We start from the raw sequence: 23,849 nt of genomic DNA on the forward strand, positions 1-23,849 counted from the left end.
ATTTAGGCTCTTTTTTATTATTTTTAAATTGATATGCAAAAAAAGAAAAATAAAGTGGAAAGTCACCCGCTCTCAAAAACAAAAATAAAGGGAGGGGCAGGGAAAGGAGGGGGAGGGAAAATAATTAAAAAAAAAAAAAAACAACAAACCCAAAACAACCCAAAATAGTGACTGTACAATGCAAAAAAAAAAAAAAAAAAATCACTAAGAAAATCTAAGCCTGCCCTGGGTATGAAAATTCCCCCTTGGAATTTCTCCTTATGGGGAGCTGGGCTGGACCCCAACAGCAGCAGGAGCTGGATGGACCCTCCCAGGCCCCCCCAAAAAAGGGTCCATGAAGCCACCAAGACCTCCCTCCCCCAACAGAGCCACCAAGGGGATTCCAGCACAGAAAAAAAAACCTAAAAAACCCAAACCTGTCTGAAAACAACAACAAAAAAAAACCAGCTGGGAAAAAAAAAACAAACCCAAATCCCCTGAGATCGCCACTTCCCCGAGTGAAATTAAAAATAAAGGTTGGGGTTGGGGGCACCTGGGGAAGGGGGAAAAAAACCCTGTGCTCCAGGTGGGAACCTGAGAACGGAGATACCGAGAGGGGGGTTCGGGGGTTTCGGTATCGGCTTGGATTGTGTCTCACGCAGATGTGGGTGAATATTTTTCTTTTTTTTCGTCTTTTTTTTTTTTTTTGTGGCAGGGGGGGTGGGGAAGGAGGGAAATATTTAAAAGAAACTGAGATTGTGAGGCTTAAAAATAAAATGCTCAGGTCCTTTGGGTTGTCTGTGTGCTCCAGAGCATCCTGCAGCTCTGAGCATCCCCATCCTCTGGATCCTGCTTGGTTTTGGAGGAAATAAGCCCAAAGTGGCTTTAAACAGTAGTTTTATGCAGGGGGAGGAATAAAAATTAGGATTTGGCGGTGGGGGAAGGAGCAGAGCTGGACCCAACCACCGATAAGGAGAGGAGAAAGGAGATTCCAACTTTTTTCCAAGCTCCCATTTTCCCTGATGAAGACTAATATATATCATTTGCATGTTAAAAGATTGATTCTTTTTTTTTTCCTTTTTTTTTTAGAGAATAAAATAGAAGCTATTTACAACAAAACAATCGAAAACAACCTCTTAAAATCCTGCAGAGAGTGGAGTTCCCAAAACAAAGGAGGGAAAAGGATGGAAACGAATAAAATATCTCCCTATTTCCAATTTTAGGATTTTTGGTTTTGTTTCTTTTTTTTTTCCTTTAGAATTCCGGGGGGGTTTCGTTAGAGCTCGCGTCAGCAGGCGTCCGCGCGTCTGTCTGGAGGTAACACGAGTTAAAAAATAACAATAATTATAATAATAATAATAATAAATGTACAGTGCAAAGTGTGATGTGAGTGAGGTAAACGGTCCCGGAGCGGCGCAGCCGGACAGCCGGCGGCTCCAGCAAAACCCCCCGGGCTAAAGCTTTTCTGCCTGGAAAAGGAAAATCCAACAACACGAGAACAAGGGCAGGGTCCATCGAGAGACTGAGAAGACCCTGGAGAAACCCTGGCAAGACCTCGGGGGAGACCTTTGGTGAGACCTCAGTGAGATCCAGGTGAGATCTCAATGAAACCCTGGTGAGATCCTGGTGAAATCCTGCTGAGACCCAAGAGAGACCCTGGCAAGACCTCGAGCAAGATTCCAGAGAGATCCTGGCAAGACCTTGAGTGAGACCCCAGAGAGACCCTGGTGAGATCTCAATGAAACCCTGGTGAAATCCTGTTGAGACCCCAATGAGATCCTGGCAAGACCTCAGGCCAGATCCTGGCAAGACCTCAGGCCAGATCCTGACGAGACCCTGGCAAGACCTCGGGTGAGACCCTTGGTGAGACCCCAGAGAGACCCAGGTGAGATCTCAATGAAATCCTGCTGAGACCTCAGAGAGACCTTGGCAAGACCTCGAGCGAGACCCCAGTGAGATCCAGGCAAGATCTCAATGAGACCCCAGTGAGACCCCAGTCTCACTCAGGTCTTGGGTGACACCCTTGGTGAGACCCCAGAGAGACCCAGGTGAGATCTCAATGAAACCCTGGTGAGATCCTGGTGAAATCCTGGTGAGACTCCACAGAGACCTTGACAAGACCTCGAGCGAGACCCCAGAGAGATCCTGGCAGGACCTTGGCTGAGACCCTTGGTGAGATCCCAGTGAGACCCAGGCAAGATCTCAATGAAACCCCAGAGAGACCCAGGTGAGATCTCAATGAAACCCTGGTGAGATCCCGGTGAAATCCTGTTGAGACCCCAGAGAGACCCTGGCAAGACCTCGGGTGAGACCCTTGGTGAGATCCCAGTGAGACTCTGGCAGGACCTTGGGCAAGACCTCGAGTGAGACCCCGGCGAGACCCCAGAAGACCCCGGTGAGCCCCGGTGCGGCCCCGTCCCCCCACGGGCGCCGGTGCCCGAGGCTGGGGCGTTAAGGCGAAGCGCTGTTGGAGGTAGAGCTGGGGGGCACGGCCAGGCCGGCCGGGGCGGGGGGCACGCTCCCACCGCCGCTCCCCACCCCGCTGCCGCCGCTGCTCCGGCTGCTGCCGCCGTTGCCTTTGCTGTAGGCAGAGGAGGAGGAGGAGGAAGAGGAGGAGGAAGGGCCGGGCGTCTGGGCGAACAGCACACCTGGGGGAGAGAGCAAAGCTGAGGCACAGGTGCTGCGAGAGGGGTGGAGGGCGGCAGGAGCGTGGCGCAGGGCAGCCCCTCACCTGTGTAGACGATGCCGTTGATCTCCACGGACATGCTGATGCTGTTGGTGCCGTTGCTGCTGGCGGCAGCGGCGTCCGGGCGGTTCTCTGCCGGGAAGAGCCACGTTACCGAGCCCGCCGGGGCCGGGAGCTGGGTGGGGACGCGAGGCCGGGGCCGGCACTGACCTGGCGAGCGTGTGCCCTGGCTGTTGATGCGAATGCTCATGGGCAGCTGGGCCGTCATGGCCAGGAGGTTCTGCTGCAGCGCCCGCTGCATCAGCCGCTGCTGCTCGTCCGTCACCAGCGCCAGCTTCTTCTCCGGGGGCTCTCCCGACTCCAGCTTCTCCCGCAGCTGCTCCAGCGCCGCGGCCTGGGCGGCTGCTGCCACCTGCACCGCGGCCGCCTGCGCCGCCACCACCGGGTGCCCGGCCAGGGACACCGGGAGCCGGCTGGGCATGGAGATGGGGATGGGAGAGTCCTCCTCTGCCGGGGGAGGGGGTGTCAGGGATGGGGACACAGGTGGTGCCACCACCCCAGGGTGTCAACAGTTTGGTGCCCCGCTGTCCCTCCAAAGGTCACAGATGGGTGATTGGAATCAGGGCCCTCAGGCTGAGCCCTGGAGCCCAAGGAGGGGAGAGCAGCATCACCCCCCTGCCCACTTCCCCCAGCTCTCCCCGTTATTATTACATCTCCAGAGCTTAGCAGGGGGCTCAGCTTGCAACCAGACCCTGTAGCAGCCAAACCCTGGAGCAGGCAGACCCCAGAACAATCATTACCTTTCTTGATCTTCTGGCCAGGCGTGATGGCCCCGCCATTGGTGGCAGATGCCAGCCCCAGCGCCGGCACTGGCAGCTTGGGCGAGGAGAGGAGGCCGTGGGTGCCACCAGGTGAGTAGGCAAAGAGGGAGCCCCCGAAGCCCTGCCGCCTGCCCTCCCGCCGGTTGCTGTCGATGGCTGCCTGCAGCTCGTTGGGGTTGCTCAGCCCACGCTTCTCACACTCGTAGGGGTACAGGTACTTCATGTACCTGCAGCCAGATGGGACATGGGAGGGACGGTGAGGGTGAGGCAGTGGCTGGGCACCCCTCCCCGTGTGCCACCCCCATTGTTCCATCCCCACTGCTCACACACACAGGGCTGTGCTGAGCCTCCATCCCCACCATGCACAGGGCAGGGGGACCCCCAAGGACTCCCCGTGTGCCACCCCCATTGTTCCATCCCCACTGCTCACACACAGAGCTGTGCTGAGCCTCCATCCCCACCATGCACAGGGCAGGGGGACCCCCAAGGACTCCCCGTGTGCCACCCCCATTGTTCCATCCCCACTGCTCACACACAGGGCTGTGCTGAGCAAGAGGGACCCCCAAGGACTCGCCCCCTCCCCTCTGAGCCCCCTCTCACTGGGTGCGCAGGGTGAAGGCCGCGCTGGTGATGGAGGTGGGCAGGCTCAGCCCCTTGGTGATCTCCCGCCACAGCTTCTTGTTGATGACCTCCACCAGACCCCCCTTCTCGGTCACCAGCGTGTACAGCATGTACAGGTCCAGCACCTGCTTGGCCATGATGGGGATCCGGTTCACGGGGGTGCCTGGGGAGCGGCGGGAGGAGAGAGCGGCTCTGGGGTGCTGCTTTCTTACCCAAAGTGGGGGCGCAGCTGCTGCTGAGACCCCCGCGGGGCAGTGGAGGGGCTGGGGGGGGGCTCATGCTGCTCCCTCCCCTTCCACTGCCCCCCTTCTTTCCCCCCCCGGGCCCTCCCTCTGAGATCAGCCCCGAACAAAGGAAACAGAAACTCGCAGTTTCCAGCCACAGCCCCGCCGTGGCTGAGCCGGTTCCTCGGGCTGAGCCGGCACCCGGCAGCAACGCGAGTTATTTATAACGGGGGCGGCGCAATCCGGCTCTGAGGGTCTCCTATCAGCCGGGGGGCTCGTCCCTCCAGCTTGAGGAGGGGGCTGGCATCCCTTTTTGGGGTCCCCACCCTCCCAGCCATGCGGTGAGGGGGTTCTGGGGGGACCCCGATGGATGCGGGTGGGCCATGATGGTGGGGGGACCGCAGGGGACAGGACAGATCCAGGGGGACCCTGGGGGACCCAGCCAGCAGCCCCAGCCCCCCTGCACAGGCACACGTGCCTTCCCAGTGCTGTCTGACAAAGGGCCAGAGCCAGCCCTGTGTCAGCACTTCCAGAGCTGTTTTCCACGCAGGAACCAGACCCTCGAGCAGGAGCACGCTTGGCTTTCAGCCCTTCCCAGCCCCGGCCCCCCAGCCACGGCTCTTCCCGGGCCCAGAGAGGGGCTGCAATAACCCAGGGAATGGGCAGAGGGGGCACACTGCCAGGGGCTGCAGGTCTGGCTGTGAAGGGAGGGGGACAAGGGGGGGCCGCAGGCTCTGGATCCAGCCCAGCAGGTTTGACCCCCCCTGTACTGAGGGGTTAAAGATTAACCAGCAGCTCAGCCGGAGCCGTGACCTCAGGGCACTAATGAGGGGCAAGGAAATGAGCCCCTGGCCTTGGGGGGGACATCAGGGGGTGCAAGGTGGGTGTGGAGGAGCAGGGTGGGCACAGAGTGGGCAGGGGGCACAGGGTGGGTGTGTAGCTGGGTACTCACCACGCTTCTGCATGAAGCTGAAGAGGTCATCCAGGAACTCCTTCCTCCTGGGGTCACCATCCAGCTCGTACAGCTGCATAAGAAGAGAGAGGTGCTCAGAAACCCCCTTAACCTGTGTGTCCCCCCAACCTGAGACCCCTGGCTTCCTCTGCAGCAGCTTTAAAGGACACCAAATGGCTCAGGGGTCCCTGCACAGCCCCAGGGGGTTCCTGCAGCTTGGGCTGACCTTGTGCCCCACTGTGCCATGCCCTGCCAGCCCTGGTTGTAGCTCAGCTCCGGGATGCCCGTGCTGGGATCACGGCTGGAGTGGCTCCCAGGCTGCCAACACCGTGCTCGGCCCCAGCTCCTCCCAGGAACGCTGACCCCGGTTATTTTTAGCATCCACTGCCTGCTCAGCACAGCAACTCTTCAGCGTGGTCCCTCCACGCTTGGGGTGCCACAGAGAGCCGTGGCCAGGAGCCAGTGTGCCTCGCCATGAACCTGTGTGCCACCGCCCTGCAGGGACATGTCCTGCACCGGGGGAAGGCAGAGCTGGGCCAGGCTCTGACACGCTGGAACCACCTCAATCACCAGCTCTGCTTGGGGCATCTTCATCTGGGACCCCCCACCCCGGCAGCCCGGCACATTCCTGCCTGATTTATGGCTTTTATGGCTCAGGACCGGCCGGTTGGAGCGCCCGGCACGCCGCAGGCACAAACCACGCCACGCCAGGCGGCCTCTCCCCAAGCCCAGCGCTGTTTCTGCCTGGAGGCTGGTGGATAATCCCCCCTCCCAAACCTGGGAAGGGTGTTGGAGAAAGGGCTGTGGGGGCAGGCGTTGCCCAGACACCACCAGGGTGGCGGCCACAGCTCCGCTTTTCTCCGTGACAGCTCTGAACAACTGCCAGGGGGGCCGGGAGGGGCCTATAAATAAATAAATACTCCCCCATAATAGGCCAGGCACGCACTGTGGGTCACTGGGTCACCCGTGTGCCCGCTCCCTCCGTGGCATCAGGACCGTGGGCAGGTGGATGGGTGGGCATGGTCCTGCCTTGAGCCCCCTCCTCCTGCAGCCCCGCAGGGAGGATCCGGATCCTGCAGGGCCGGACTCGCCCGCCGGCGCCGATCAAAGGGATCAATGGGGCCGCGTGATAAGCGGGGCCATAAACCCCCCCCAGTTCCCCTGGGAAACTCGGCAGGCTCGACCAGACCCTTGCACACCCCCAGGGCAAGGGCAGGAGCCACCAGCACCACCAGCAGAGAGCCTCAAAGCCCCTCTCCCACCCCAGCACCCCAGTAAGGGTCTGGTGTGGGAGTGCTGTAGGGGCAGTGAGCCATGGCACAGCAGCAGTGCTGTGATTTTTGGGGCTGAGCTGCACTGGGCTACTTGTGCCAGCTGAGTGTTGTTGGGCTGGTGCCAATCCAGCCTCCCCCGTTTCCTCGAGCAGCTCCAAAAGCCACACACAGAGAGAAAGGGCTTCCCCAGCGCCCGATCCTGCAGGGTGCAGAGACATCCTGGGGAAGCGCTGAACACTCTGGTTCATCCACTGCCAAGACCCTCGGGGTCATGATCCACCCCCCTCCTGGACTCAGTCCCGAGGGGAATGGATGTGTTTAAGAGGATGAAAGAAAATTAACCGTCAGCTGAGGAGAGCGTGGCCGGCCAGGACAGGGGGATTAGTGGCTGCGGCGGGCGGCTGCCCCGAGTGCCAGCCCCGGTGGTCCCATGCCAAACTCAGCTGATTGCAGCCACTCTCAGCCCTGCCCAACTGTGATGAAGCCATGGGGGTGCCCAAGGATGGCGGGCAGAGGGATCCCTGCTCTTGCACCCGCCACGGCTGCCGGGCAGAGGATGTTGCACAAGCTGCTGCTGACGGTTACTTGGCAGATGTTCACTGACCACTGCAGTGCCAAGCAGAGAAACAGGCTCCCCTTGGGACCCCCCAAACCCTGGTTTACTTCTGCCACTGCCAACCAACCGCCAGTGACGGGCACCTGCCCAAGGTGCTCATCTGGCAGCGCTGTGGGGCGAGGACATGCCCAGCCACGGCTGGGACGTGCCTGGTGTGCACTGTGGTGTGTGACAGAGCGCATCTGCCAAGCTGCCCCGGTTCCCCCTCGACCCCCAGCACAGGAGGACACGGAAGGGGACAGACAGAGACGAGTGACTCCCAGCTGCCCCTCGCAGGATTTCCTTGCATTGACGCCATCCGCAGCCAACGGCAAAGCAGCCCCGAGAGCCCCAACGGCAGCGCAGGACAGCTGGGACAGCGGGGCTCAGAATGCAAATTGGGGAACAGAAACGTTCTGGTTTTGGCAGCATGTGAAACCCAGCGCGCAGCTGAGCTTGGCACAGGCCGGCGGCTGCTGGCGCTGCTGCACCGAAATCAGCAGGTGCTGAGTCTTGTGCCTGCTTGGTGCTGATCCCTGCCCCGTGCCCGTGCCCTGGTTTGTGCTCAGCTCAAGGCCAGCTCCTCGCAGGAGCACGTGGCGTCTCGGTGCTCGGTGCAAAGGTACCGGCGTGCAGGAGCAAGGCCGCCCGGTGCCTCTGAGTCAATACATTTATGTTTCGTAATTAGGGAGCTGGAAACGACTTAATCCATAACGCAGCTGCCCCAGGAATATCCTCTTACCGTGGGGTCCCCACGGCAGGGTGTGGTGGCAGGGGATGACTGTGGTACAGCCATCCCAGCCTGGCTGGGGGCAGCAGGAGATGCTCCCCATCTCCCTGAGAGTCCCCTGGGCTGGGGGATGTGACTCCATGCACCCAGTGCTCCCAGTGCTGACCATTCCAGAGCGAATGCTCAATGCCAGCAGCACGGGGTGGCTCTGGCCACAGTGTCCAGCCCACCTGGCCACAGCACAGCCCCTCAGCCCCCGGCCGGCTGAGGACACGGAGCCAGATGGCCGTTGCCAGCAGATCCATAATTAAGTGGAGGAGGAATTAGGCAGGCGGTGGGCGGGTGGCCCTGACCCCGGCCCCAGCACCCCCCGGCAGGATGCCGGCCCGGCGTTTGGTGTGGATGACCGGATTAATGTTTCAAACCAGATTACAGGAAAATCCCAACCCCGCTGGCTTTCAAAGGGCAGGCGGGAGGCGGCCCCTTGGCAATGCCAGGAATGCGGGAGAGCCCTCGGCACGGGCTCGGGGCGTGCCTGGAGGGGGGTCCAAACCCTCCCCAAGCCCCCCCCCGAGCTGGGGCAAGGGGGGACAATTACAAGCAGGAGGGGAAGAGCCATTTCACAAGGCTCATGGTGGTGCCAGGCAAATCCCCCCTTCGGCAGGAGTCCCTTGTCTGCCCCATGAGGAGTCCGTGTCCCTGCATCCCACGTCCGAGTTAAAAACATAAAAACACCTCCCCTTCCCCCCACCCCCCAATGCTCGGTTCCGGGTTTTCAGGCCTCGGGGATTAATTTTCAAGTTTCTTTTCCATTGCCAGGAAGTGGCAACACTCTCGGTTTTCCTCCTTCTCTCCAAAACCGGTTTGAGACGTGCACACCGTGACGTGAGCCGGGACTGGGGACAAGACCCAAGGGCCACTGCAGCAGGGATGGGGGCTGGTGGCAGCCTCCACCTTCCAGGGGCTAAACTCCCCCAAATTCCTGTATTTGAGGAAAAAACACAACGCAGGCAGCGGCAGGGAGAGCTCGCCCTGTCTCGGCAGGTAGCAGCACCAGCGGTGACAGGATCGAGGGGTTACTTCTCTCCTTTTCTTTCTTTCCTTCCTTCCTCTGGCAGCCCCCGGGGATGCATCCCTTTGTCCCGCGGACAGCGAGGGGCCACGCTGGGCTGGGGGAAGAGCCGGCGCACACTAACGAGTTCTTTAACGAAGAATAAACACATTTATGGCGCGTTTCCCGTCCCACTCCCAGCCCGTACACAGCCCCCGGCCTCTGGCACGCCGGGACCCGCAGTGGGGTCGGAGAGGGCACTTATTCAGAATAAGAAAGTCGTTTGTAAAAACCAGAGCCAAGGATTGACGAGAGCGTTTCAGAGGCGCTGGGGATGTGATTTCCTGTAAGGTGATGGCTGAGTCAGGGCTGGGGGTACCCGAGGCAGCAGCCCCTCTCCACAGGCACAGAGTGCAGGGTTTGCTGGGGTAAATCCCTCCCGGTGAAGGGCAAAGGGAGCAGTCCAGCCCCGGAGCAGATTCCTACGCAGATAAAGCGCTCGGCTTAGGTACAGGTCACCCCTGGCTGTCCCCATCCCTAATCCCCTGCGAGCCCCCTAGGGCACAACCCCCCGTGGGAAGGGGCTGCTGGGAGCAGGGAGGTGTGAGTGCCCCTTGCCCAAAAATGTCCCAACGCTTTGCTGGTGGGGGATGTGCTGGCTGGAGCCTCGCCCACACGGCCAGGCCCGGCGGTGACTCCACTGACCGGCCCGGCGGGATTCCTGCCGCCGGAGCATGGCCGGGCTGGGCTGGGGGGCCGCTTCCGCGGGGGCAGCTGGGCAGGGGGCCCGGGAGCTTCCCGTCGGCACCATTGTTCACACCGGTTCCCAGCATTGTCCCCTCTTCAGGGGACACGGCCCCGACCGCAGGTGCCTCTCTGCACCAGTGCCTCCTCCGCGGGCTGGACCCGGCGGTGGGCACAGCATCCATTGGTGACAAACCCAATCCCGATCCATCAGCATGGCAGTCTGGGGGTCCCCGAGACCAGCCGGCGCCCACCTCCTCACCCGGGAGGAGCCATGTGGGTGACCCTGGGGGTACACGGGCGGTGTCACCGCGCAGCGGGTGTCACGGCACGGCGGGTGTCCCCGAGCGGCGGAGGGGACGCTGAATGGGCGAATTAGTCACCGTTTAACCTCGCTGACCCCCCATTGTCCGTGCGCTGTCGGCCGCCCTCCCCAGCACGGCCGTGCCGCTGTGCCCAGCCAGCCGGCAGCTCCCGGCATCCGTGTGCCTGATCCCCCTGCTCTGACACCGGCTCCTGGGATGGCTGTGCTGCTGCTGCTTGCTCCCAACATCCCAGGATCCGTGTGCCTGATCCCCCTGCTCTGACACCGGCTCCCGGGACAACTGTGCCGCTGCTGCTTGCTCCCAGCATCCCAGGATCCGTGTGCCTGATCCCCCTGCTCTGACACCGGCTCCTGGGACGGCTGTGCCACTGCTGTTTGCTCCCAACATCCCAGGATCCGTGTCCCTGATCCCCCCAGGCTGACACCGGCTCCTGGGATGGCTGTGCTGCTGCTGTTTGCTCCCAGCATCCCAGGATCTCTGTCCCTGATCCCTCCAGGCTGACACCAGCTCTCAGAAGGCCTGTGCCACTGCTGTTTGCTCCCAGCATCCCAGGATCCGTGTCCCTGCTGTGGGCCAGGCTGACACTGGCTCCTGGGATGGATCTGCCACTGCTGTTCACTCCCAGCATCCCAGGATCCGTGTCCCTGATCCTCCTAGGCTGACACCGACTCTGCCGCTGCTGTTTGCACCCAGCATCCCAGTATCCCTGTCCCTGATCCCCCCGGGCTGACACCAGCTCTCAGAACGCCTGTGCTGCTGCTGTTTGCTCCTAGCATCCCTGTCCCTGATCCCTCCAGGCTGACACTGGCTCTCAGGACAGCTCTGCTGCTGCTGTTTGCTCCCAGCATCCCAGGATTGGTGTCCCTGATCCCCCCTGGCTGACAGCAGCTCTCAGGACAGCTCTGCCGCTGCTGTTTGCTCCCTTCCCGCAGAGGAGGAAGCGATTCCTGCTGCCGCGGCGTTTCCAGTGGCGCTTTGCTGCTGGGCGGCAGCGAGCCAGGCTCTGGCTGGAATCAAAACTGGTTCCGTGTCTGAGTGAGGACGTGTGGCACAGCCTGGTGAGGGGTCACGGAGAACTGGGGCGCTGGGGCTGTTCCCTTGGCTGGCTGGATGGGAGCCAGCCCGGCAGCTCTCCTGGCCCTTGCTGTGTGCGTGCTGGGGCATGCCCTTGACACATGCTTGCTATCACACCGGACCTTGTACAAATATTAATCCAGCCGAGTCAGGCGCTGTTGAGAAAGCTCGTCCAAGGAAGGACAGACACCAGGCTGGCTCCTGCCACCAGGCAGACCCAGGAAGGGCAGCTGAGAATGAGCTATGCAGTGCTGAGCTGGGGAAATGTGGCCAGAGCAGCCAACTCAAACTCTTGGGGCAGCTGGTGAGCCCCCAGCTCGGGCTGTCCCTCCTGTGTGACTCCCAAGATGAAGCTCCTGAGGGTTGGAGGGCCAAGACCCCTCATTCAGGACCTGACCGGGGTGAGGTGGCAGCAGCAGCAGCAGTGAGGCCTGGAAGCCAAGACGGGGTTTAAATTCCACCATATGTAAATGATCGTCTTAGAAGGGGATCGCGGTAAGCCCCGGCAGATGAGTCACCGGGGCTTCCACCGCCCGCTGGGATTTGGCTAATTGCAAATCTGTTCCTGAAATGCGAGGTCCTGCACCTCTGCCCTCAGTCAGCACCTCGGTGGGGGTCCCTGGGGTCCCGTGGGCAGGGCCAGGGTGCACAGAATGCTTGGGAACCCCGCGGCAGAGCCGCTGGAGGAGCTGGAAGGGGTCCAGCAGCCACAGATGGGGTTGACAGGAGCCAGCTGTGGGCTGTCAGCCCCGGGAACCATCACTGCTGAGCTGCTCTAGCAGCGCTGAAACCTCACGGTTTCCTCACGCTGAGAGGAGGGGGTGGTGGTGGGCACTGTGATGGCACCACAGTGACAGACCCCATCCCACTGTGGCGCCTGAGCGGGTGGCAGTGTGGGACAGCATGGTCCAGATGCTGGCATCTCCAAAATCCGGCACTGGTGCCCAAGCTGGAGGCTCCACAGGGGAAACAGAGGCAGGAGGTGAAGCCCTTTGCTGCAGGGGTTTAGGGCTGGTACCTGCCTGGGTGCTCCCACTACCACCTGTACCAGGGTGAGACTCTGAGCCAGCTGCTGTGGGGGGACAAGGAAGCCCTTTCCCAAAGGACTGTGGCCACAGAAGTGACACAGCCCAGCCTGTGGGACACACAGGGAGCAGGGGACTCTCCTCAGGGGTGAGCCCTGTCCTGCAGCAGCCCCAGTGCAGGGTGGATTATCCCAGAGCAGGAACCCAAGCACAGGCAGATTAAGTGACCCATGGGAAGGGTCAGGGAGCGGGTCAGGAGCTGGGCCAGGAGCTGCACCCTGAGCCCCCAGTCTGGCTCCCCCAGGGGCTCTGAGCAGGGCCCCCCAGCCCCGAACACCCCCTGCCCTGGCCCCTGATTGCAGCACGTCCGGCTGGGCCCTGGGACCAGCTGCCATTTCTCCTGCGGTTTGGGCCAGAAATAGGGCGATGGAGCAACCCTGCCCTTGCCCAACGCTGCAGTGGGGGCAGGGGGCTCTGCTGACAAAGGCCCTGCTCCCTGCACTGCTCTTTTCTTTTTTTTTTTTTTTTCTCTCTCTTTTAAATAAACCCTGTTAGTTCAGCTGTGCCGAGAGGGGAGGCGGCCGCCACCTCCGCAGCCCTTGAGTCAGCCCGGGGGGCTGGGGCGTGGAGGGAACGGGGCTCTGGGAGGGCCAGGGGTGGGGGAAATGAGGCTCTGGGGGGGTTAAGGCATGGGGGAGATGGGACTTTGGGGGGACACAAGCACTGGGGAACCAGCCCAGCTCCCAGAACAAGGGGTGATGGGGGTATGGTCTAGCTGGGGGTATGGTCTAGCTGGGTGAAGGCACTGGGCTGAGCACCTCGAGCAGAAAGGATGTGTCCCCTTGTCCCTCAACCTCATTAATCATCCTGGAGAAATGCCCTGACGAGCGCTGGGATGCCGGGAGCAGCACCTGTGAGCACCCAGGCGTCTGGCTGGGGGAGGCACTCGGCGGCTAAGCCGCTCTCGCCGAGAAGTCCCTGACCTCTGGCCAGGGATCTGGTGGGATTACAGCCCCGGGAATGCTCCCTGAGCTCTATGAGCCAATTACTGCGCCGGATCCCCGGCTGGGAGCACCCCTTGGGGCAGTGCTGCAGGGTGAGAGGGGCTGAGGGTGGGGTGAGCAGGGGGGGACACACACAGCCCTTTTCTTGGGAGGGTGTTGGGAAGATGGAACAGGAAAGCCTTATAAATATGATTGGCTGGCAAAAGATTTTGAGAATATGGAAACTATAAGCGAGATTGAAATGAAAGCAAGTGTCGAGATCCTTTAGTTACTGAACAACAGGAAAACAACGGTGTGGCGGGCTGAAGGTAATCTCCTTTTGATGAAACAACACCCTCTGCTTGCAGGCAGGTCTAAGGGTCAGAGCAGACCCTACCAGCTTGGCAGAAGGGGTCCAAAGAGGAGTTTTTAGGGTTTAAAATGTAACACAGTACGGTAATGTAGTGATTCTTACAGGCTGTATGGAAATGCTATAGGATTTGTATCTTGTACTAGATTGGTTAGTGAGAATTACAATATTCAACACAGAAGATGATTTATTGTATTGTAATGGGAACTTTGCACTTTTACCTCTTGTCTCTTGCTTCTTGTCTTTTATTCTCTTACCCCCTTTACTCTTACCCTTTTACCCTCTCATCCTCTCACCCCTCTCTTCTCTCAGGCCTGCTCCAGCTGTGCCTGGCAGCTCCCAGCAGGGCCCTGCACCCAGGCCCTTTGCAATAAACCCCAAGTTCCTGACCTGGCTGCAGAGATCTCTCGTCTCTGTCCGTCCTGACCGTGCTAGCCCCGTCAATCCTACAGGAGGGGTCCACTGGTGACTCCCCCCACTGCCCCCAAACTCCTGTCCTGCTCAGATCCCCTCTTTGCCTGCGTTATCTGCGGCTGGCCTGGCCAGGCACTGCAATCACCTCCCCGGCACAGCAGCGCCCAAGTGGGGGCCCCAGGGCACTCCCCCCCTTATCTGGGAGCCAAACTGCCTCTGGGTGGGTGGGGGGCAGTGGCCCCCCGGCCGTGTGATGATGACACTCGGGTCCCCCTTCCCTGCGCAGGGGCCCCCTCGCCCTCCCTGGGGGCGGCTCATCCGCTCGGCTGGCTAATGCAATAAAGCTCTAATCAATATTTTAAAGAAAGTAAATGGACCCTCCCGCCCTCGTTAAGAGGCCACGGGGCCCCTGGCTCAGGCCCCACGCCCCCAGCTGGCTTTGGGCTTTGAAAAGGAGAATAATCCACGGGAGAAAGGGGTTCAGAGGGGATCCCCCACGCCTTAACCAGCTCCTGGGGATTCAGAGGAGGAGGCACGGGCTGCCTGCTGCCCCAGACCCTCCTGGAAAATCCCAGTTCCACCGGCCATGTGCGCAGGGCTGGTCTGGGTGGAGGCGGGGGGGTCCGGTTTCAGCCACCCCCGCAGCCCTGCCGAGGTCGCTGAGTTGCTTTCGGTTTATTTTTCCCCCAGCAGTGCACTTTGAAACGCTGTATCTCGGGGTGCGCTGCACCACCCCAGATAAGGGCTGAGGTTTTCGCGCCTGTGTGCCACCGGCACGGCTCAGATGTCCCCAAGGCAAGAAACCTCTTGCCCCACTAAAACCCCAGCACCCCCCCCGGGGCTGGCACAGCCTCCCACTGGCACTGTGGTGACTTAAATCCTTCCTGAAGCAGAAATGGGGTGTTAAACATCAGCCTAACACAGAGGCGGCCACTGCAGGACACCCCAAAAGGGAGCAGCCAAAATGGAGAGCCCCAGAGGGAGAGTGGTGGCTGCTGCAGCCAGAAGAACACAGGGAGGAGATGAACACAGGGAGGAGATGAACACAGGCAGGAGATGAACACAGGGAGGAGATGAACACAGGGAGGTGGATTCCTCGAGCTCCTGCCATGTGGGACGGGGCACTGGCATGCAGGGTGCCCATGCCTGAGGGAGCACCAGCAGCACAGCAAACTCCAAAAGAGGCAGAGAGGCTGCAAACTCCAGCTCCAGGGGCTGCCACTCCACCAGAGAGGCTCCCACTCCTCCCACTCCCAGTATTAGAAGAGAGCAGTAATAGCAATAATGAAACACAAAGATCAGAGCAGGGATCTTGGGGGGCAGCAGCAGCAGCAGAGCCCCCACAGCGCTGGGGTACAGAACTCCGAGCAGTATTTTCCCTTTGCTGGCAGCAGCTTGCTGGATTTTTAGCCATTTCCTACGGGGAGCCTCTTCCTACCCAGAAAATGCCCCTTTTTCCACCCCGAGGAGCCATGGTGCCCCCGAGTTCCCCATGTGGCTGGGGGCTCCTTTGTTCTGCGGCGCCCGGGTCAGGCCGAGCTGACCTCGGCCTGTGCAGTAGCCGTCCCTGGGGACGGGGAGGTGCCACGCGCCGGCTCCCTAACCTCCCTCACCTCCATAACTCTTCCTCACGCCCTCCCCTTCCTCCTCCCTTCAGCTGGGCCCCATCCTCCTGCCTCCGGCCCCCCACGGCTCCAAGCCGAGCACCAGTTCACAGGAATCCGTCCCAGATGGGTCAATAAAGCCCGGCAGTGGAGGATGGGGGCAGCCCCGGGCTGCCGCGGTTTGGGTGTGGAGAGGCACAGGGGGCTTGGACGGTGGCACTTCCCGGTGTTCTCAAGCACAGAGAGCCACGGGCCGAGGATGCCGGCGGCACCAGCGCAACCAGAGCTGAATCCAAACTGGGTCTCCTGCAGGGAGAGCTGGACAGCCAGGGAATTAAAGGTTGGTGGGAGAGTGCTGCCAGAGGTACTGAGGAGCTCCTTGACAAAAAATAAAAAGCAACCCCAAAAGAGCCCAGGGGCAGGCAAGGCAGAACACTGGCACAGCCATGCACAGCACCACGTCCCTGCTGGCTCAACCACACGGGTGTTGGAACTCAGTGCATCCCTCCGGGTGTCCAGGGTTGCCAAAAACCCCGCCGGAGGGCTCGGAGACCCTGGCATGCAGCCCAGAGCACCTGGGGATTTGATTGTGACCCCTGGAGCAAGTTACCAGCTTTGTATGAGGACGTGAAAGTCACACAGGTTTGAATAGTATAATAATAAAATGATCACAAGGTGAAAATGTAGATTTTAGGATTTTTGGTATGGGGGTTGTGGGGACAAGATGGAGGAATCTTGGCATGTCTAGCCTTTCTTCTTCTTGTTCTGCATTTTCTGCAGTGATGCTGGCACTTTGGGATTGGTTTAGAGTAGAAGTGCACTGTCTAACATAGGTGATAGGTATTGGGAATTAAGTGTAAATATGTTATACGTAGTTTGTAGTATAAAAAGTATAAAATATAAACATATATTTTTAAAAATATATAAAATATATTAAAAATATATAAATATATATTAAAAATATATTAAAATATATTAAAAATATATTAAAATATATTAAAATATATTAAAATCTATTAAAATATATTAAAAATATAATAAAAATATATTAAAAATATTAAAAGTATAAAAAGACCTCAGGGCCGGTCAGAGTGCCTGTGGCTGCCCTGCTGAGCAGACCTCGGCTGGGCAGAAAGAAAATTTTATAGATAAGAATTAATAAACAACCTCAAGACCGAAAAGTGAAGAGTCCAGACTCGTTCTTCAGTTGTGTGGGCCGAAGCAAAGACATCCTGCACATCTTGGGGCAGCAATTATCAAACAGCAACCCGAGACACGGCGACCCTGCTGCTGGGGTTCCCCCTAAAGCGCCTCCACCAGTGGGGATGAATGGGGTTCGGCATCCCCTGCCCCACACAGGGACCCTGCTGCCGGGGTTCCCCTTAAGGCGCCTCCAGCAGCGGGGATGGATGGGGTTTGGCATCCCCTGCCCCACACGGGGACCCTGCTGCCGGGGTTCCCCTTAAGGCGCCTCCAGCAGCGGGGATGGATGGGGTTCGGCATCCCCTGCCCCACACGGGGACCCTGCAGCTGGGGTTCTCCCTAAGGCACCTCCACCAGTGGGGATGGATGGGGTTCGGCATCCCCTGCCCCACACGGGGACCCTGCTGTCGGGGTTCCCCTTAAGGCGCCTCCAGCAGCGGGGATGGATGGGGTTCGGCATCCCCTGCCCCGTGCTGCCCTCGCTGTTTACATTCCTGCTGCTCCTTCCCAGCTGGGCTGCTGGGCTGGAGCCCGGCGGCACGGCACGCGCTGGAGCCCGGCCAGGAGGAGCTCCCGGCCAGCGCCGGCTGCGCCAGCAACGCCCTGGCCCCGCTCCAGGGGCCGCGATCCAAGCGCGCTCGGTCGGTCGCACGGGGCTGACGTGCCGGGGAAAGCCTCTCCAGGCCCGGCATCGCCTCCGCTCCTCCGCCCACGGAGGATTTCCAACCCCCTCCGGCTGCTTCCACCGTTCACCACCGAGCTGGGCTCTTCCCAGGGACCCCAGGAAGGGACACGGAGGGAAAGGGGGCACGGTTTGGGGGGGCAAGGAAAGCACTGGGAATGGGGCTGGTGTTTCCAAGTGTTGTGGCTGTGATAGGGGACCTGGCAGAGGCTACGGCGCTGACACGCTGACGAACAGGAAGATCAGAGTTGTGGTATTGAAAAGCCTTTTCACAGCTACGAGTTCACGGCCCCGGCCCCTCGCTCGCCGGCGGCAGGAAGCACCAGAGAGAGAAACCACAAGAAGAGCAGGTAGCCTGGGTGCAGTGGCACGAGGGATGCGCAGGGCAGGAGCATCCCTGCATCCCTGCAGCTGGACAGGGGAATCCCTGCATCCCTACAGCTGGACAGGAGCATCCCTGCAGCTGGACAGGAGCATCCCTTTATCCCTGCAGCTGGACAGGGGAATCCCTGCATCCCTGCAGCTGGACAGGGGAATCCCTGCATCCCTGCAGCTGGACAGGAGCATTCCTCCAGCCCTACAGCTGGACAGGAGCATCTCTGCATCCCTACAGCTGGACAGGAGCATCCCTGCAGCTGGACAGAGGAATCCCTTCATCCCTACAGCTGGACAGGGGAATCCCTGCATCCCTACAGCTGGACAGGAGAATCTCTCCATCCCTACAGCTGGACAGCAGCATCTTTGCATCCCTAATGCTGGACAGGGGAATCCTGGCATCCCTACAGCTGGACAGGGGAATCCCTACAGCTGGACAGGGGCATCCCTCCATCTCTAGAGTTGGACAAGAGCATCCCTGCATCCCTACAGCTGGACAGGAGCATCCCTCCAGCCCTACAGCCAGGCAGCACCAGGAGGATGGCCACATGCTCCCTATTCCCCTCTGCCAGCCCTGTTCTGAGCCTGCCCACATCCACATGTGCCAGCAGATCCCGGCAGCCCCTTCCCCCCTTTTGGAAGGGATGTGACAGCCTCCTGAAAGTGAAGGGGCAGAGGTGGTCGCATCCCTCCTGAAAGGCCACCGTGGCCTGGCTGCTCCATCTGGGTCCCATCTGCTGCTGCTGGTCCTGCCCCTTCCCCCAAACCCTGATGTATTTAAACACACATCAAAGGTGCCGGGCAGACCCCGGGGAGCCCTGGCTGCAGCAGTTTTCTTCTATCAGTGAGAGTGGACTGCATCCAGCTCTGGTGCTGGGAGAGGGGGAAATGTGCTGGCCTCGTTGCCTGGGGAAGGCAAGGAAGGGGGCAGCCAGGTGCTTTCTCCCTGTTTTCACTTTTTCATGGCATTTTGGCAGCAGCAGGGGTGCAGCTCTGCCCCCCACCAAGCATCCATGGGGCCAGAGTTGCCCTGCCAGGCATCAGCTCTGTAGTGATGGTGATGGGAGACAGACAGGTCCCCATGAAAAATGGCTTGGGGAGAGTGGAAAACCAAGAGATCCATCAGATTTATAAATCTGGGGTGATTTTTTCATAACTTCCAGCAAGAATCCTCCCAGATCCCTGCAGCAAACCCAACCGCACTGCCTGCCTGCACCAGAACAACCTGGACACAGAATCCACTCAGAGTCACCCAACCAGGGAAGGGGTGAGACTGAGCCCAGCACTAGAACCCCGGAGAAATCCCACGCATTCCTAATGACAACAGCAGCTGGATCTGAGGAGAACACTGCCGGAGGCGGCGCTGCCAGAGGCACCTCCCCACGCTCCGAGGACACGGGGGTGAGCAGGAGCAGGGAGAGGGACGGCAGGCAGGGACGCGCGCGGCTCGGCGGGCACGTACCTGCTTGAACTGCTCCTCGTAGGTCCAGTCGCCGTGGTCAGGGGCTGGTGGTGGGGGCTGAGCGTGGCCCAGGCCGGGGGGCAGCCGCTCCTGCCCCCCTGGCAGCCGTGGGGGCTCCCCCCGGTAGTGCTGGGGCGCTGGGGGCTTGCGGAGCAGCAGGGATCCCGCACCCGCCCGCACCGCCTCGGCCGAGCTGAGCCCTTCCTCTCCCATGTCTTCTTCTTCCTCGTAGTCTTCCTCTTCCTCCTCCTCTTCTTCTTCCTCTTCCTCCTCACCCAGGTCTTCTTCAAAGTCATCTTCATCCCATTTGCCCTTCCTGGAGCCGGGAGGAGAGGTTTGGTCCCACGCTGGTTCCTAATGCTCATCCCTCTCTCCTGCCTGCCCCAGCTGCGGGGTTGGGACCACCCACCCAGCACACAGTGGAGTCCCACTACAGCCCATTGGTTGGGGCATCTCTGGGGCACAGCCAGCCCCCAGCGTCCCGGGAGCAGCTCCATCATGGACCTCTCCTCTGCCAGATGGCTCCTGGCCTGGCCCTGCCCTGAGAGGATGCGCGCTGGAGGCAGCCAAGGGTGCTGCATAATTTAACACCAGCCTGGGGTCCTCTGTCCCAGCCCCACGTGGCTGCTGGGCAGGGATGGGATGTTGTGCCAGCCCAGCATGAGGAATCACCACCACAGAGCCAAACCACTGCTCTGAAATATCCCAACAGCTCTAACCCAAGCCACGGGATCCCCGCAGCCTGCCCAGCCCCACCAGTGTCGTGCCACTTCCCTGCCCCTTCCCCAAACCCCCGAGAGCTGCCCGAGCACACTCACAGATCCTCCTCCTCCTCGGAGCCCATCTCCTGCTGGTACCCGCCACCATCTTCCTCCTCCTCTCCGCGCTCCTCCTCTTCCTCCTCCTCGGAGGCCTGGCTCTCATCCGACAGCCCCGGGCTGGGCGAGTGGCTGAGGCTGGCGGCGGCCGCCCGCATGGCAGCCAGGGCGGCCATCTGTGCCCGCTGCATGTGCGCGCTCTCGGGCTCCGCTCCCTCCTCCGAGGGCGCCGCGTCCTGCCCACGGCCCCGGCTGCTGGCAGGGGGCTGCCCCGGGGGCTGCGAGGGCTGGGCTGGAGGGGACGTGCAGCGTGGTGGCTGCGGCGGCGGCGGCTGCTGCTGCTCCTGCTGCCGCGCTTCCAGCGCCTGCTGCAGCCGCGCGCGCTGCTGCCGCTGCAGGTTCTCCATCACCGCCTGCAGCTTCATGGCTCTGCCGGCAGGCGGGGGGTCCCCGGGGGGCCGGGGGGCGATGCACCCGGGGGGCAGTGCCCGGGGGGCAGCGCCCGGCAGGCTGCCGCGCTCCAGCGGGGCTGGGGGCCAAAGCTGGGCAGCGCCGGGGGCAGGCAGCCCTGGAGGGGGCTGCCGGGGGTGAGGGCAGTGCCGTCGGGGTTGACACCGGGTTAGGAAGGAAGGATGTGACCCTTGATCCCTCTCAGGCTTGGTCCGATGTCTCCTTGGCTTAAGGGCTACGGTGTGTCGCAGGCTTGGTGCTGCCCGTTGGGATTGGGGTGCTGCTTGTCCCAGGCAGGCTCCAAAACTCCTCCTCAGGCTCAGCAGGCAGCAGCTGGAGCACGGCACATCACCCTTTCCCTCGCAGAGCTGGCACTTTCTAGGGGTGGCAGCCTCAGGGTCCCCTGCTCACAGCCGGTGTCCCTAATCCTCAGCTGGGTCAGTGTCCGGCAGGCGTCGGCGCAAACCTGTGGGAGAAGTAGAGCAGAGGGTCAGCGGAGCTGTGGGCAGGAGCTGGCGAGCAGGAAGGAGTTAAAGACAGCGCAGGAGCCTCATTAATCTCGAGCTAATGAGATAGGGCGGCCGGGCCTGCTGCTGAAGGGGGAAGGGGCCTGCCGGACCCGATAGCCCTGCCCGGCCCTGCAGGCAGCGGATACCGGCGGACCCACGCCCGCAGATAACAGGCCCTGGGGAGGGACATCCACCGGGTCCCACACAGGGGACAAGGCACATCCCCACCAGGGGAGCACCGGGCTCATCGTGGTGGGGCGTGGGCAGCACTGGGGTCTGCGCTGCACACTGGAGGGGCCCCAAAGCACCCCAGGGCAGATCCCAGGGGATGGACAGGCAGAGCTTTGAAACCCTGGCAAACAGGCTCAGCCAACCTCCCCCACAGCCCCCTTGCTCCCCTTCCCTGGGGGGCCTCCAAGGCAACGTGAGGCTGCAAGCAGCTCATCTGTGCTTTGCCCCAGTGGAAAACACCGAGGGGAGTTCAGCTCGACCCTGCAGAACCCCAACGCCCTGGTCTGGATCCCTTCTAGCAGTGAGCTCCCAAGCCCTGGTGTGGCCAACAGCTCAGTGTGGCCGGCAGCTCGGTGTGGCCGGCAGCTCGGTGTGGCCAACAGCCCCCAGTGTGGCCAACAGCTCCCGGTGTGGCCGGGCAGCCCCCGGTGTGGCCGGGCAGCTCCCGGCCGTGACCTCGCCTGCACTGAAGGAGCTCACCGCAGCACCGCGGTCGTACCGGGTACGGGCTTTGCCCGTTTCAGCTGCCCGGGGGCACACACGGCAGGACCCTCACGGGGACTGACCGACCGTGGGGTTGCGGGGCCAGGACAGCCTACGGTGCGCCAGGACCGGCAGCTCCACCACAATCCCGCGCATTCTGGAAAGAGGAACCTGCTGCCCGTGCGGGCCGGGGCCGCGGACGGGCGGGCGGGCGGGAGCCGCTTCCCCCACGCCTCGCCGCGGCTGCATCCGCTCCCGGCCCGGCCCGGCTCACGCCATGCACGGACACGTCGCCACCGTCACGGCAAGCTCAGCAGCCACCGCCTCCAGCGGGAGCCAGCAGAGGCGCGGCACAAGCGGGCCAGCGGTGGCCGTGCCTCAGTTTCCCCTCCGAGCAGCGCCGTGTGGCCCCCACGGAGGAGGGAGAGATCGCGGTACGGACGCTCCCCGCCCCGGAGCCGCCGCTCACCGGCCGCGCTCCTGCCCCGCGCCGCACCTGAACCCCGTCCCCAGCGCCATCCACGAGCGAACCGGAGCCGGACCGAGCCGGGCACGTGCTCCTGGCTCCCCGGGTGACACCGGGCGCGGAGCCGCCTCCTCGAGCACCGCGGGCCGCGCCGGAGCCACGCTGCCGCTTCTCCACAGGGGAAACCCGAGTGGTGCGGCCACAGCCGGGGCTCCGTGGCACCCCGGTGACCTTGAGCCGTGCCCCTTTGTCCCTCCGGGGCCACGGGGCCCGGTGCGTCCCCGCCGTGGGGCGGTGACGGGGGTCCCGCGAGGGATTCGAGGCGGCGGCGTCACCCGCGTCCCCGGGGCAGGTGCTCGGCAGCGACAGCGGCTAAAAATAGGCAGCGGGGGTGTGACGGAAGGGCCTTTGTGCCACCGACACCGGGGCTGGGCTGGCCGCGGCCGGACACCCCCCAGGCGGGCTCCCGGCATTGCCGGGAAGGGCTCCGGGGGCGGCGTGGAGGCTGAGTGAGGAAGAGGAGGAGAAGGACAGGGTGGGTGCCCGGTGGGTGCCGTCCCTGGGGACGGACGGGGCTGGGGACCCCAGGAGAACAGGAGTCCCATCCCCAAAACGGAGCCCGGCCCCGCTCCCGGCGGCACGTGGCACCGACGGCGCTCAGAAGGACCGGGCACGGAGGCGGCGGGGCCCCAATGGGCCCCGGTCCCGCGAACGAACGGGGGGAAACGGCCGCCCCCAACACGGAGAGGCGAGCCTGGGTCGGCCCGGCCTGGCCCCTCCGCCGTTCGGACCCCGGGACACCGCGGGGCGGGGGGGGGGGGGCACAGGGCGGGGCCACGGGGCTCTGCCCGGCCCGGACAGCGGCGCCCGGCGAGAACGGAGAGTCAAGGCCGGGAACGACCGCGGGGGAGGAACCCCAGCCCCGCGTGGGGGAGGCGGCCGGTAACCGGCCGCGGGGGGAGGGGGCGCCGCGCTCCCGCCCAGCACCGGCAGCGGAGGGCCCAGCCCACCGCGGAGAGGCGGCCGGTCCTGGGCTCCGCTCCCCGGCCCCGGTCCCGCCCAGCCCCCGACTCCCGGTCCCGGCTACGGCCGCGGCGGAGCTCCCGTTCTCGGTGCCGATCCCATCGGTGGGAGCGGTGCGGCGGCGCGTCCCCCTTACCCGGTGCAGGCCGTGCGCCGCGAAGCCGCATAGCAGCCGCGGCCGCCCGGGGTCGGGCTCGGCGGGGCCGGTGCGCGCGGGGCCCGCGGCGCTGCTCTCCCCGCGGGCGGGCGGGCGGCGGGCGGGCGGTGGGACCCGGCCCCGCCCCGCGCTGCCCCGCCCCGCGCCGCCATTGGCCCGGAGCGCTCGGAGCGCCACGCCCCTCCCCGCCCCGCGCTCTCATTGGTCCGTCTCTCCTGGAACGCCCCGCCCCCCGCCGCCATTGGTCGGCATGCAAATGCTGCGCGCGGCCGGGGCGCGGCCGCAGCGCCGCCTCGCGGACGGGCGGGGGAACGGCGCCGGGCAGGGCGCGGGGCCCGGTAGAGCGGCGGAGGGGGGGGGCTTAACGGGGGGCAACGGGGGGTTTAACGGGGGTTAACGGAGGTTAACAGGGCTTTAACGGGGGTTAACTGGAGGTTCACGGGGATTAACGGGGGAGCTATCGGGGGGACAACAGGGATTCACGCGGGGTTAATGAGGTCCGGCAGCCGTCGAGCCC

General features: G+C 62.4%; 1 protein-coding gene across 3 annotated transcripts; it reads right to left on the bottom strand.

The window, feature by feature from the left end:
• Positions 1-625: 625 nt before the first annotated feature.
• ARID3A (AT-rich interaction domain 3A) lies at positions 626-23,446 on the bottom strand. 3 transcript variants are annotated; one of them, XR_011683123.1, is made up of 9 exons: positions 23,312-23,446; positions 20,014-20,929; positions 19,196-19,511; positions 5,284-5,356; positions 4,087-4,270; positions 3,466-3,713; positions 2,711-3,172; positions 1,680-2,627; positions 626-1,645 (listed from the first exon to the last, which is right to left on the bottom strand). XR_011683123.1 is itself a non-coding variant. In XM_071451780.1 (9 exons), the coding sequence occupies exons 2-9, from the start codon at positions 20,436-20,438 to the stop codon at positions 2,431-2,433; spliced, it is 1,827 nt and encodes a 608-aa protein (XP_071307881.1). In that variant the 5' UTR covers positions 20,439-20,929; positions 23,312-23,446; the 3' UTR covers positions 626-2,430. The 3 variants fall into 3 exon arrangements, 2 of the variants coding, with proteins under 2 accessions (XP_071307881.1, XP_071307880.1); XM_071451780.1 differs by having other exon boundaries at positions 626-2,627; positions 2,711-2,797; positions 2,876-3,172; XM_071451779.1 differs by having other exon boundaries at positions 626-2,627.
• Positions 23,447-23,849: the final 403 nt, after the last annotated feature.

This window comes from Agelaius tricolor, unplaced genomic scaffold, assembly GCF_023055355.1.
Source record: "Agelaius tricolor isolate 1412-34295 unplaced genomic scaffold, bAgeTri1.0.p SCAF_33, whole genome shotgun sequence".
NCBI lineage: Eukaryota > Metazoa > Chordata > Aves > Passeriformes > Icteridae > Agelaius > Agelaius tricolor.